General features: G+C 32.9%; 1 protein-coding gene across 1 annotated transcript in view; it reads right to left on the bottom strand.

Moving 5' to 3' along the window:
• LOC124630329 (netrin receptor UNC5C-like) overlaps positions 1-15530 on the bottom strand; it is a 61615-nt gene that overhangs the window by 20115 nt on the left and 25970 nt on the right. The window contains exon 6 of the mRNA XM_047164191.1: positions 8394-8567. Coding sequence (XP_047020147.1) covers positions 8394-8567 — 174 coding nt within the window. The remainder of the gene's footprint in view (positions 1-8393; positions 8568-15530) is intronic.

Below are 15530 nucleotides of genomic sequence, written 5' to 3'. Positions count from 1 at the left end.
AATTTCATTTAATGATTTTGGTATATTACTTGTGATGGATAACGCACTATAGACATCATAGTCATTTTCATTATATGATTTACGCGAACATGTTTTCAGTCTTTCACTTCTTCGTAAATTTAAAAATTCATCAGGTTTATCCTGATTTTTGTGTTTCAAACTACTCTCAGATTCATTTTCAGGTTCATTCGGTATTTCATGACTACCGATTTTTCGAATTTTACTTGTACTGCATTCATCAGATTGAGAGCTATCTGATTTAGGGCCAGAACTATGAGACTTATAAGACACTGATTTTGTTACGGAGTCATTATCAGTTTCGTCTTGGGAATATGTATTATTACTCCGTTCAGGTCGTAATGAAGGCCTAGATTCGATAAAATTAGTCTCATCAATTACAACGTCCCTTACAGTTTCATATTTTTCGAATTCTGTATTCCAAACTTTATAACCATTGGGTTCATAACCTACCAGTATTCCTTTCCACGACCTATTGTCAAATTTGTTTTTACTGGTTTTATTATGAACATATACAGTTGAACCGAAAACTTTGAGATTTTTAACGCTTGGTTTCCTATCATGCCACATCTCGTATGGTGTCTTTGATTGACTTAAAGCTTTCGTAGGCGTAATATTTATTAAATAAACTGCAGTTAAAACTGCATTTCCCCAAAAACGTTTTGATGCTTTAGTGCCATTTAACATAGCACGAGCTTTTTCTGTTATTGTGCGAACCATACGTTCTGCAACACCATTTAACTGTGGGGTCCTAGGAACTGTTAAATGATAGCTTATGCCTCTTTCTCTACAGTAGTTTTTCATTTCGGTGGATAAGTATTCACCACCGTTATCACTATAAAGATTTACTACTTTGAAATTGAATTTAGCCTCACTTTTAGCGACATAGTCTTTAAAAGCTGTAAACACTTCTGATTTGTAAGTTAACATATACACCACACAATAATGTGTGTATTCATCAACAAATAAAACAAAATAATTTCTGTTATCTATTGTTGGAGGTGTTATAGGACCACAAACATCTGAATGCACAATAAACAGAGGGCGTTTAATGTAACTTTTGTCTTTAACTTTATTAAAAGGCAGGCGAGTCTGCTTCCCATTTATGCATGCTTCACACAACTTATCATTTGGAGTTACGGTATTTATTTCATCTAAGTCATCAATCATATTATGACATTTTAACTGCAGGAATTTAGTTTTACTTATATGTCCTAGGCGTTGATGCCATAATTCATATTTATTTTCATTAACATAACATGCTTGGGAAGCGGATTCCCCTTTTATTACTGGTATTTTAAACTCTAGAACTATAAGATTATTCAATGTCACCTATAGGAGGTATGGGATTAAAAGAAATAATATACTAATTTGATATTGAAATATTTATTCTATACTTTAAATGGTACTTCGGCACAGAACAATACATTTGTAAGTATTCCTTGCACTCCTGTTTGACTGATAAGATTTATGTTTCCCCTTTTAGTTGCTGAAATAAATGTATTGTTTTTAGCTACTGAAATTTTTAAAGGAGGATTTAAACATTCAAACGATGTGAAGAGATCATCTCTATTTGTGATGTGATCAGACGCTCCTGAATCTAATAGGAATTTAATTGTCGAGTGGTCTTTTTCATAATGGTATGCGCTTGTCATGAACGCAAATCCTGAAAAAGAAGAATTCGAGGTCGTTCCCTCTTGCAGGGCAATAGTTTGGACTTGTCTTGTCCTTTCTGGGGCATTGTTTTGTATATTTGTCTGTCTTTTGAAATAGAAACAATCCTGTTTCTTGTGTCCTTTGCGTCCACAGTAATGACATTTCACAAATTTTTGTTTGTTTGTTTTCTTGAATGTTGTATTCTTCAAATAGTTTTGTTTTGTGCGATTGTATCTGTTTTTATTATATTTTTTCTTCAACATGGAGTATCTTTAAACTGGTATCACGACTCTCGTTTTTTAATTTTACTTCGTGATCTAATAGTCTAGTTTTTACAAAACCGAGAGTGATATTTTTTTTCAGATAGTGTCTCAATTGCAGTGATAACGCCATCATATGTATTCGGGAGAGTAAGTAATAAATGAGCTACTTTGTCCGTTTCCTCTAATTTAGCTCCAGCAGCTGATAATTCTGTCAGCAGATCGTCAAATGTTGAGAAGTGTTTGATCAAGGGTATATCGGCTTTTAATTTTAATCCCAATAATTGTTTTCTCAGCGCTAATTGAGTTGCTACACTTTTCCTTTCATAGATCGCGTCAAAATGTTTAAAAACTGCTTGAGCAGTCCCATTTTCATTAATATAATTAAGATATGAGTCCGCCAAATATTCGACTATAATACTTTTGGCTGCCTTATTATTCTTTTCCCACTCAGCGGATCGCGTTCCAGGAATTTCTTCGTCAATAACACTGAGCAAGTTTAACTCTGAAAGCAGTGTACGAATTCTAAATTTCCATACACTGTACTTTTCTCCATTAAAAGGCTTAATGTTTCTTTTCACTTTTTTTATTGTCACAACTTTATTTTTATTTACAACTATGCACTTTACTGTCACTACGCACTACTGAATGTTCTCACTACTAAATGTCCTTTTTCGCACTGGGCCCATAACCTATAGGAGGTATGGGATTAAAAGAAATAATATACTAATTTGATATTGAAATATTTATTCTATACTTTAAATGGTACTTGGAAGCAATACGTCCGTCTAACAAGATCCCGTGACGCAGTGTGTGTAGAGTTAAATAAACAGTAGATTGTTCAGATAGAACAAAGAACAATGTTATCGAAAGTTAGGGGTATTAGTTTTTGCTTTATATAATCCAACAACGATTGTGTGTGAGTTTATTTTGAAGCTACAGCGGATAAATTGAATTATGTATAAAATTACTTTACCCGAAAATTACAGCAATAACTTTAAACCTAAACTATTTATCCTCCATAAATCGTTTAACGCCAACAACAAATCGATTAACACTCAAATCGTAATTCCATCGAGCGCTACAATTACAGACAACACTATACAATTATCTAGGCTGAAACTAAGACAACGACCAATTAACGCGTTTACTACTCGATTATAATTAATCGAGAACTGAACTCGAGTTAGATAGAACTATCGTCCTTATAATCTGCCTAGTCTTTTCCCAACATGTTGGGGTCGGCTTGAAGTCTAACCAGATGCAGCTGAGTACCAGTGTTTTACAAGGAGCGACTGCCTATCTGACCTCCTCAACCCAGTTTCCCATTCAACCCAATACCTCTAGGTAGGCAGACTTACTGGCTTCTGACTATCCGTAGTAGTGACCAAGATACAATTAGAAAGTACGCGTTTACTATTCGATTATAATTAATCGAGAACCGAACTCGAGACAGATAGAACTATCGTCCTATAAATTGAAATTAAAATACATTAGTGGATGGCCGTATCGTCCTTACATGCGAGTTGGACATAAATCACAATGTTTTTAAAAAAGGAAATAATAGAGCGTTCATACTGTGATGTTGACTGGCACAATGGAAAAGCATTCGCGGTTTTAGTACCTACATTGGGACCTATATTTAGTATATATATTTTTTTTTATTCATATAGTAGCTTTTTCCCGTTTTTGAAAATGACTGACCAGTAAGACTTTTCCTTCATGTGTAATGTGTAACTGTCTTTTTGGCAAAAATCTTTATGGCGAGGAGCATTTTTGCTAGTTACCTACGTCGACATGCTACGCGTGTAACAGAAAACTGTATACTTATTAATATAAGTTAATTAATAAATCGATTAATGGATTAAATCGAAAATTAACCAAGTTTAGTTACGCAAACTTATCAATACATAAATGCGCAATTACTCACGATATTAATTGGTTGAACTAATATCATTATTGGCAACTCGTGCCGGTAATTACGGACGCCCAAGTGGAGGTTAACTATTGGGAAAACTGGATGTATAAGGACACGAAAGTAATTAATATTTTTTTATATATTTTACTTTCAGGCGTGATTATAAAAAAAAACACATCAGAAAATTCTAAGACTCCTAGAAATTATAAATCCTAGGATTTTATTTAATTTTTTAATGAAATGATCATAACATTAAACCTACCAACTTCAAGAAATATTCCACTCACTCTACGATCCTTCTCGTACTTAAAAAAAAAGAAACAAAAAACGATCACCGCTCCTGACATCGGACCCGCCATATGTTTAACTTGGGCCACCACCCGCTGTCTATGTGTGGGTGTACACAGACACAAAGTACAACAGTGTGTAACATTTCTTATTAATTAATGCGCACATACATAAATCAGTCTCGGTTCGTTAGTTACAGCGACATTAAGGACTTTCACGTTTACAAACCTTTTTTTTGAAGCTGATTAGGGAGTCAAACTATGGGTTGGTAAGATTTTTAATTTTAATTGTGAGGTTTTAATTAGACCTGTTTGGTGGCTTAAATAACGTTGAAACCAAAATTAAACTGTCACTCGGCTTCATTTGTTTTTTTTATTGTTGTATCAATTGGTTCTATAAAGTAATATATTATCTCCAAAAAATCTGTAGACCCACATACTAAGAAATATTTCTTGTAATATTCTTCGCGGTAACTGAAGTTAAGTTTCATAAAAACAGCCAAATACTGTATTTTTTTGTGTAATCATTGTTTTCGTTCAACGTGTTAAAACAAAAGAATTAAGTAACAAAATTCGAAACGAATAAAACAAATTGCTTTTTTATTTTCTTTTCCCAAAACATACTTTTTCGGCCACTTAACTGTGACAGTGTAATAGCTCCTTTACGTATGTAAATAAATTGTAAGTAATTGCGTGCTCCGACACTTCACAACGTGGTAACTGAATTTAAGAAACGGTCGCGCATACTTTTACAGCTTTAAGTTTGTATTTTCTGTAATATATTGACTAAATTGTTTACCTTTTTATTATTTTTGAATAAAAAGCAGGCAGTATGCTAAATATTTTTTTCTTTAATATTTTTATGAAATTATAAGATTATTTTTTATTATTACTTTTGCATAGCGAGGGCTGCTGTTAAATATTTTTCGATGTACTTACCATGTTTTATTTTGTAGCAATCACTTAGCATCAAATTGAATTGTCTTGTCGATATTTTTTTCGGATACATTTAATTTTGTTCGAATAAAGTGGTATTACATTTTATGAGATTCAATTCAGTTTTTTTTTTAAAGATGTATAAGTATTATGCAGGCTCAAAACTTCAGTTCTTTGGTACACTTAATTTAGTTTTTGGTATTTGATTTCGACCAGCCTAATAATAGTAATAATGTAAGCCCTCCATGTGTAAATCCATGTACAAGCTTGTAGTTATTACTAATTATTTCCCTGGAGAGCAGTCGTTATTGGAATAAGTAGATTCATGACTCTTTGAAGTCATTTCAGGAATAATTTAAATCAATTACAATATTTTCTTCCAAATAAAAAGCTAGCTTTTTCTTTTGTGCTAATATACTTTAAATAAGACATAATTCTTTAACATATATAAAACTAGCTTCCGCCAGCGGCTTCGCATGCGTGGTGTGTTGATAAAAAGTAGCCTATGTGTTAATCCAGGGTATCACCTATCTACATACCAAATTTCAATCAAATCGGTCCAGCCGTTTTTGCGTGATTGAATAACAAACATACATCCATACATTTTCACAAACTTTCACATTTATAATATAAGTAGGATTACGGTCAAGGCCAAAACATATTTTTACTACACCTAAACAAGAATTTAAACACCCTTTAAATTGTCCCCTACCGTGAACACTAAACACACTACACACAGCTACATAGTTCGTCAAGTATCGAGCGAACACATGTTCCCAATTAACTCATAATGTTGAACGTTCACGGTCTGAGACAAACGCCAGTTGATTGCGTTTTATTGTCAGCTCGGTTGGTCTATTTCCTTTGATATGTACGGTAAGAATGTTTGACATACCTACTTGTTTTGGTTATGTAAATGTAATATTTTCCGTCAATAGTATTTTAGAAAATTGCGTAATGGGGATTTTGCGATAATTTGTTTATTTATTATAGATTTTGATAAATTATTGACCGAAATTCCTGCTGTAATAATGTTATTTTCCAATAATATGTATATTTTATGGATTTTTAAAATATAGAAATAACAAGGTATCACATACAATAATTAGGAAAGTAAAGACATATAAACAAAAAAAATATGTCCTTTGTCATAATGCAAACTTTAATAAAAAGTTAACAACCATAACAGAATGCGGATGCAACCAATAAAACATTTATTCGCATGCCCTTTGATGTATCAACTGCGTCCTTCGCGACCGCCAAGACGCTCACCATTTTTAACAACCGTATGTCAGTCTCTTTGAAGTGATTTCAGTACTGCCTTTTATGAGCATAAAGAATTAAATAGCGGGTTTTTACGACTAAGATGTACAGATATGAAGTTTATGTACCCATTCTGATTAACACGTGTTTTATGCAGTCAAATAATTTGTGGGGGACAATTGAATGGCGGCGCGTGCCTAAGTTTGTGATGCTTTGTTCTTAAGTGTAGGAAAGAGGTCGACTTTTGTTTTTTTTTTTTTTTGTGCGGTGTACGTAAAGAGACTGAGGGAATTAGGTTGTTTAATTGAAGGCAGTTAATGAAGTTTGTGAGTTTTAGTTATGGGGTAGTAAGTTTTACAAAATTATTTGATAATATATAGAACAGCTTCCCGTGATTTCACCCGTCGTCCCATGTGAACTACTGCCCGTACCCCGACAAAAGATAGCTATGTTACTCGGAAATAGTCTAGCTTTACAAAACCGAAATATTTTTTTAAATAGGTACAGTATTTAAATAAAGGTCCAGAGGTACAGTTTCTAATAAAATGAAGGTCTAGAAACAATAGGATACGAAAAGAACACTATAAAACAGTAGAACTTCACTTGAAAAAAAATCCTATTAACACAACAAAAGTGCATTTTAGTTCACGATACAAAAATTGGTAGTTTCCGAAGGGGTTTCTAAAAACTACATGACATTTGACATGACAGCTACCACTTACCAATCAACAGCTGTTGAGTGTTATCATATCCTTGCAGATCCATGTATCCTTCTTCATAGTTAGCAGTAACAAATAAAAAACACCATTTCAATTCTATTGTAACCACAATCAATACACAACCTTAATACCCTTACAAATAGAGTCTACATTACATTGAGGATGAACTTTGTTGAAATGAAAAAGAGATAGCTATGCAATGCAATTTAGACTTAAGTGCAAAGGATTAAAGTTGGATTTTGTGTGAGTAATATGAAGAGTGTACCAAATAAACCTTTATTAAAGGCATATTGAAAACTCAAGTGTTTCCGATTCCAATACAAGATATTAACCAATGCAGTGCTTTCTAAAAATATGTTGAAAGCACAATTTAATATTTGGGCGTCTGTTTTGTGTGTGATTCATATAACAATTTGAATTGGTGGCTGAATCATTTTTGACAATTTAGAACGCGGATATTAGTCTTGTTTCTGTCAGAGATACTAATTATTCTCTCAGTCAAATTTTCTGCAACTATGTGTAATAATAATGACGTTAATATAAAAAACGTAAATTTTCGACGTATGATAATTGTAGTGTCCTCTTCTAACTGTGTTTATTTGAAAATAGAACTTCATAAATGTCTCATAAGAATATCACGCCACAACGTACTGAAAAAAAAATTGCTTTCGCCAATTAATTGCCTAGATTATTAGCCTGACTTGAAATTAATCAAAATTTAGGTATCCAAATCAAAGAACAACGAGTTTCCCACACGTAGGCAGCTCGATATACATATAACTTCATGATAATTATAATCATGTACATACGTAAGTTACCGTAGGCGTAACGGATATTCCCATTAAGCCACTTAATTAAGCTTAATTTCCTAAGGGGTGGCTCTTAAACGATAGTTTAACGGATTATGATTGATTAACTAAACGTTCATGTTGTTTTAATTAGCTGTGCAACTGATGAGGCCGATACTGTTAGGTCAAAGACACTACATACATGTGAAATATTACAACCAGAATATCTGGGTTTCATAGTAGGTTTTGTTTCATACAAATTGGGTAACCCATTTTTTATGTCTTCAAGTGTATAAATGGCACATTATTTTATGAAGGTACTATAAATGCTGTTATTATTTTAGCATTTTCTAGTGAGAGGACAGGTACCCGTAAGTAAGTAGGTCTAAAGACAAAGCTCTATAGTAGGTACGCTTATTTTCCTATCTTTGTGTATATTCAAGTCCAAGTAAATACCTAGTCCTCATCAAGTTTTTCAACCCAGCAAAAAACCTACGAAAAATACACAGTTCAACCAAAAAAAAAATGGCTATAAAAAAATATCTTACCGCTCTGACAAGGCACGCAATCCGAGGTCCTCTGCACCGCCTGTCCCTGACAAGGCGCGCCTCCATTCAAGGGATGCGGTTCCGTACAGCTGCGCGTACGCCTCTGGCCTCCAGTTACGCGGCCGTTGCAGCGGCATTGCGTCCACGGGCCCCAGGAACTCCAACCACCGTTGACTGGTGACAAAAGAGGATCGGGTTAATTATTGTGACGTGGTATCTAGGACCTAATATCTGAAACCTGTTGATATAAGTATAGCGTCCACATGAATGATAATTTATCTTGAAGATAAAAGGAAGAAACATAGTATGATGGTTTTTATCTAAAAATGACCTGTTTTGCCTTCGTCTTTTGTAACTGACAGTTATGTAACAGCTTGAAGTAGGCACTGTTTACTAGCAATTTCGAGGTCTTTTTAAAACGTGATATTTCATATGTAATATTCTTTACTGACAAGTTTTATCAAACTTCGTTCAGCCGTCTGATCGTGAATTAACAAACATACACTACTTCCATACATACAAAAACTTTCACCTCCATAATATTAGTGTGATTTAACAAGATACTTTATGTGTATAATTACATTAACTATCAAATGCTTTAGATACAACCTAATCTATTTACAATTTAATTAGTCAAGGGTGCCTTTAATCCATTCAAAGATATACTTTGCAAAAACTGTATTCTAAGCAGAGTGACGCGATAGATTAACACTGATATATAGTCAGCAACGTTCTACCTTTTGAATATGAAACAGACAGATAAATTATAATAAACTAGGCAAATGCGATTAACATTGCTATTTTATAGTCTAGTAGTTTTTGCCTCAGGCTTGGCTTGCGAAGTTTTCATGAAAATACACGTTTTCTAAGCGATTTTGAATCATAAAAATGACACGTACAGTCAATAACACAACTACATGATAAACACGTCCTTTTGGTTATTAAATAATATATAATAGATCAATTCTGAAACAAAAATTCATAGAATGCTCTATGCTGCTAAGTAACCAAACATTACAACAACAAAAAAAATCTTCAGGGGCCCGATTCTCCTAAGTTAATAATGTCAAAATCGAATAGGAATCGAATCGCAATAGCAGTTTTAACCATATCGGGCATTCTGCTACTAATAAAAGACCAATCGTATTCGATTGACATTTGATTGGTGTGCTATTTATTGGTCTGCTATTTTGGTGATTTTGGTCTATACGGTAGTTTGCTGTACAATCATTTTGCAATCGTAAATCATTTGCAGACAAAATGATTCATTATTGAATGACAGAAAAGGATAAAAACGTTTATTTCAAAGAAAAAATAGCGGAATGCCACCTACGCTTCAATCGTAATCGAGTCGGGATTGGATCTCAGTCGAATCGAGTCGAACGTGAATCGTATGTCGCTTAAGTAAAATTAGGAGAATCGGGCCCCTGGTAGCTACCAAAATCGTAAAAACAGTTTCTTAGACGTTTAAACAACCAATTACCTACATTCTACTTGCCATTGGCTACATATTTCTTTACACAAAATAATACTTTAAAGTCAGCATAGAATAAACCTATAAACTGCAAAAGAAATAGTTTATGAACCCAACTGTCTTTATTTATCACATAGTCGGAACTGCATTAAATTAATGCATTCCACTTCATTGCATTCAAATACATAAATAAATAAAAACGAAACATTTACGACTGTTCATTTGCATTGCTTTTAAACCGCCGGTTTTAATTGACTCCAAAAACATATTGACATTTTGACTATTTGGTTAGTTACGTATTTCGTTAACTGTTTTTGTAACTAAATTATTGGGTCAACAATGACAGGCAATGTAATTAAAATAAACTATCATGTTGCTTAATTACGAGTAAATTGTGAGTTATATATACATAGAGACTGTTTTCAATCATCTGCCTAGCCCTTTCCCAACTATGTTGGGGTCGGCTTTTAGTCTACCCTGATGCAGCTGAATACCAGTGTTTTACAAGCAGTGACTGTTTTATCAATGCAAAACAAAGATGTGAAAAATATTACAGACTTTATAAATTCATTCGCAAATTCCTGTATGAATTAATCCTTAAACATTAACCGTCTTACCACAAAAACTTTTTAACGTCAGTTTAAGACTTGTCTAAAAAAATGTCAAATTATGACGTTGACATATGGTTCATTTTGGAGCCACATTTTTTTTAGACAAGTGTAAAACAGTGGTTAAAGTTTTTGTAGTAAGGCCATAAATAAATATAGCTGTTACAATGTAAACAGTTCTTTTAAATAATTCATGTTACTCATTAAAACTTGCACAATGTACGGGGAAAAAGCGTGACTGAAAAATATCTAGTCTACCGTACATTTTAGTATTGTAAACCACAAAATAAATAAACACGCGAACAATATTACTTTCTGAGAATATTTGTTAACCTCCTTATTATAGAAATAATGCAAATAGTAGGAAAATAATAATAAGGCTGTTCCGAGAAACTGTTAGGTTTCGGTATGATTTAGAAATTTTGTATTTATTTTCAGAATAGGATTACATTTTAAGTCTCATTTTGGCGAATAATTTGTGTTTGTGAAACGATTTCAGTAGAAAAAGAGATTATTATATCATTACGTGTTTGAGCTTAGAAATAAATAGGAACACGTTTAAGCTTATTTTTCTTTTCCTAGTAATATCCAAATTGAGATACCAACTGTTAAAGAAGTTAATTCTCAATTGTATCATCAGAGCGTAAAAAATAGGTACTTATATCTTTTTTATCGGCATTTAGCAAAAATTATAAACGCTCGACCATCAAAAGCACTATTAAACGTGCTGTTTGTATATTTGTCGAGATAAGTGGTTCAATTTCTTAAAATTTTATGATAATTAAATATCAAAAAATACATTAAAATATACAATTTGGGTGCTGGCTAAAAACAAATAAACTGGTATTTTAATTTTAGCCAGACTTAGTAAACACAAAAATCTCAAAACCAATTTAGATCACACCAATAGGCAGAACAGCGGGCGTTTGCTATATCTTTACCACAGATCAACAACACGCAAGATGGCGTGCAAATCCTAAACTAACAACGTAGCTAGCGACCTTAGCGTACCTAATAATACAATGATACCATCTGTTTGTTACATATACCTACGGTTGAAAGATGGTGACGATAGGTCGAGCTAATTATTTTACTGTGTTTCAAATAAGTGTCAGTTCTAGTGAAAAAGTTGTAAGAAAGTGTTTGCGGAATTTAATGCTGTTTGTCACGTGTCTAAGGAAACTTTGTAAGCACATTTTCTCTGAACGTGTTCTTTAAAGTTCTGTTTAACTATTTTTTGTAATGATTTTTAGTACAGTAGAAATACACGAAATTATGCTGCAAGCACAATACAACGACAGTATAAATTGCACAAAAAATATTTATTTCACAATTACCGATTAACTGCGATAGCAAATTATGAAGATAGAAAAATTTTAAAAATAATCACCGAACAGAAAATATTTTCTTCAACCATCAACAAAACTATAAAGAAGACACATAACCAACCTCAAACTTATCAACACTGTGGTAGGTACAACCTCATTTCACGTTCATAAACAAAAAAATAAAAATGTAAATTGTCTTCGTACAAGCGTTTAACGTTACATTACAAGCAATACGGGCGATGTCGGGCGTTTTCCTAAATTATGTTTAATAGAGACTATAACTGTGAGTTAGGTTGTACGTAAATCCCGTCAAACGGCTGAGCCTTACAACGATATTATGTTAAATACTGGCATATTATACGGCCGGAATATTAAAAGAAAAATGTAGTTTATGGATTATGTCTTGAGTATGAGATACTTTTTGGTATCTTTATTTTGTTTTTGGATGTAATACCTTTTTGTGTCTTCATTATTACAGCTTACGAACAAGATATTAATAAATGTGTGCAGAATTTTTATAAGGACTTCAAGATAAATAATCGTTTTTTTATAAACTCTGTCATACAATAAATATAGGCACAATCTTTATTGAAGAACTTTATTAGAAGCAAAATATGGTAAAAATAGAGGATTATTTATTTAAATTTTATCCTAAAGATAATGTAAGGATAAAAATGTACTTGCAGCTGATGCATACATCTCATTATAAGTTTCACTAATGAGATTCACATTTTCATCCAGCGTTGAAAGATGGAAGAAATAAAATGGGTTTAGTTTGTATTATAAACAGTGATGGGAAAAACTTTCACCATTATCGAATTGAGACATAAATATACAAAACTAATTTATGCAAATCTATAAAGATTATAATGAATCAATGTCCGTAAGTAGGCAGTTTCCTCTCCCATTGTAATTTTGTTTTGAAATGTTAAAAATATTCAAATTAAAAATCATAATTTCATCTTCCGAAGAAATAAATCTTTTAAATCCCACACTTATTATTAAAAATGTCGAATAAAATTGTTTAATGAAAATTAAAATAAACGACCACTATTTATCGTTGTTGAAAATTAAATCATAAAACAAGTTTATAATAGTTATCTATTAAGTTGCTATAATAACTAAATTATAATAATTTTTCAATGATCATTAGTTGGAAAACTAAATAATTAATTTTCTATATAATAATAATAATAATGAGGCCGCTTTGGCCACCCGTGGTGTATAATTTTATCTTCCGCTCGATAAAAATTGATTGCGTGGTCGCATCTCTAGTTTGTTATTAAACTATTAAAATACTGTTAATATTAATAAAGTGCCTTATATTCGAATAGCGGGGTATCTATAAAATTTGGAATGTTATAAGTGTACACTAATATTATAATTTTTGTTTGTAATTATCAAAAACTACTGGATGGATTAAAAATTCTTTCACCATTAGAAAGCTACATTATCTGCATATAACATAGGCTACATTTTATCCCAGTACGGGCAGTAGTTACCACGGGACGCGGGTGAAACCACGGGAAAACGGGTAGTTTAATATTATTGACGTTCAAATTCAAACTTAACTTTGGTTTGAATTTGAGTTTCGTTGGAAACTGTTCGATTCTCGTGTCAAACAGTTGTAATAGTGTTGTAAACATTTATTTTAATGTCAGAAAGTTTCGCTTTAGTTTTGAAGTTGTGGCAGTTATGATTCTGTATCTTTTATTAGTTGTTCGTTTGTTTCTTTATGCGGGTCACTCGATTTATGTATCGCGAAGTTTGTACTTCGGGAATTGTTTAAAGTTGGTGAGGTGAGGTGCTGTCGTAAGATTATTTATAGTTTTGTTTTTGTAGTTCGTCAACCATAGTTTTTTTCGTAACTTTTACCGTACAAAGTCGTTTTTAAAGAAAAATGTTTTGGATTCTGTAGGGCGTGAATTGTAATTGTGCGATGTTCGTTCTTAAATTGTGATATGAAAGTATTCTTATAGTATAATGATTATACATATATAACTGAACAAAGTTGTCATTTCTACTTACTTTACGACTCAAACATACAGCTACAAAGGCACAATAAAAGAGCTCAATCGATCACAACTCCGTAACTCCAGTTAGGTACGCAATAAAAGGACTGAATTCAAATAGGAAAGTTTACGACTTTCCATCGGAACACGAAACCGAATATACATAATATTATATATTCAACTAATTAACAAACCGACGAATCGTCAAGTCGTCACCCTTTTTTAGTTTTAACATCGGGTCACCACATTGTTTCTTAATTAAAATAACCGTTTTTTTATTTGTAGGACAAACGTTAAATTTTTATACGTTTTGAACACGGAACGTGTATCGCATAACGAGTGTTTCCGGAGTAAACTTCTATAGGTTTTGGTTTCAAGAAGTGAGCTTTATTGGTTTTCTTTGGAAGGCGTGCTTTTTCGTCAACAGCTAAATATTACTAGGAGTAAGTATTATGACGTTAGTAAAAAAGAAGAGAAAAAAATAAAACTGGCGCTTTTCAATAACTAGATACTGGTGTGCGTTAAAGGAAGTAATCATGATAACATTAAAGGTATTAAATAAACTAAAAGTAATAACAGCAAAGCAACAGACAAACAAAACCAAGAAAACAAGTGAGCATACACTACAAAAGCCCAACGCCACACTAAACACAATCAAGCAGGATCATTATACAATCGTGCAGCATAAAAACTTGTGAAGCGACGACACTCGCCCACGCCTCACTATAATGACGATATATAGCCCAATTTGCGACGACCCGATACATTCCTATAACAAAGAGTAAACCCTTCTAACACGTAATTGGTGAGAAGTAGAAACAATTAGAGAACTTGGCATTTGTACTGAAGCTAATAGATGAACTGTTATAGAAGCTGTCGATCGTAACTTCAAATTTGATGCCATTGAAAATCATTTAACACAAGAAACAATGTTTACTACACCCATTAAATAACTGTTTGATGATTCAGCCGTCGTTAAATCTAATAAAGCAGCTACTGCAATTCAAAATTTAGTTACGTGAGAAAATGATTTAACAACTACAAGCATCCTGCCACTACTTAAACAATTGAATAATAACAGGCGATTTTACTTTAAGCAAAACTGATTAACTAATTCTCAAAACTGCTGATGTCCTGGTATTAAGGGAACAGAACAAGACCTGCAAGTTGAGGACAAGGAAGATACAATGTCACCAATTACATGCAAATGAACTAAACCAGTACAGCAGTTCCTATACCCTGGTAGAACCATGAAGCTAAAATTAAATATGAATCATGAACGCGAAACTGAATTTCGGACGTGCAAGTCAGAGGTGATGATTGCTATCAGTTAGATGGCGCCTGCATCGCGTAGGCGTCTCTAATGACTCTCCCATGCGCTCGCGCTTCGCTATAATTGCAGCTATCGGCCCATGCCCTTTGATCTCACTGAAGTAAAGATAGTTATTGCGTACACCAAGGGTGAAATGAGCGTTAAACAGCTTGTCTGATAAATTATACGTGAAATAATGAAACGTGCAACCATAACTTGTAAGCTGAGGTGTACCTATTAAATTGTCTAACGCTCTTTAGTCGGTAATAGCTGCGGTGCTTACTACTTCAAGTTATGGATTTGATAAGGAAACATAAATTCTGGCTAAGTTTAGTGCGCCATTAACTTCCTGGTTATCTGGATTCTATTAGACGTTACGGCTGTTAACTTCAAAGACGAACTT

The sequence above is a fragment of the Helicoverpa zea genome, chromosome 5 (assembly GCF_022581195.2).
Source record: "Helicoverpa zea isolate HzStark_Cry1AcR chromosome 5, ilHelZeax1.1, whole genome shotgun sequence".
NCBI classification, from domain to species: Eukaryota; Metazoa; Arthropoda; class Insecta; order Lepidoptera; family Noctuidae; genus Helicoverpa; species Helicoverpa zea.
This window is presented reverse-complemented; position numbering and strand designations above follow the sequence as displayed.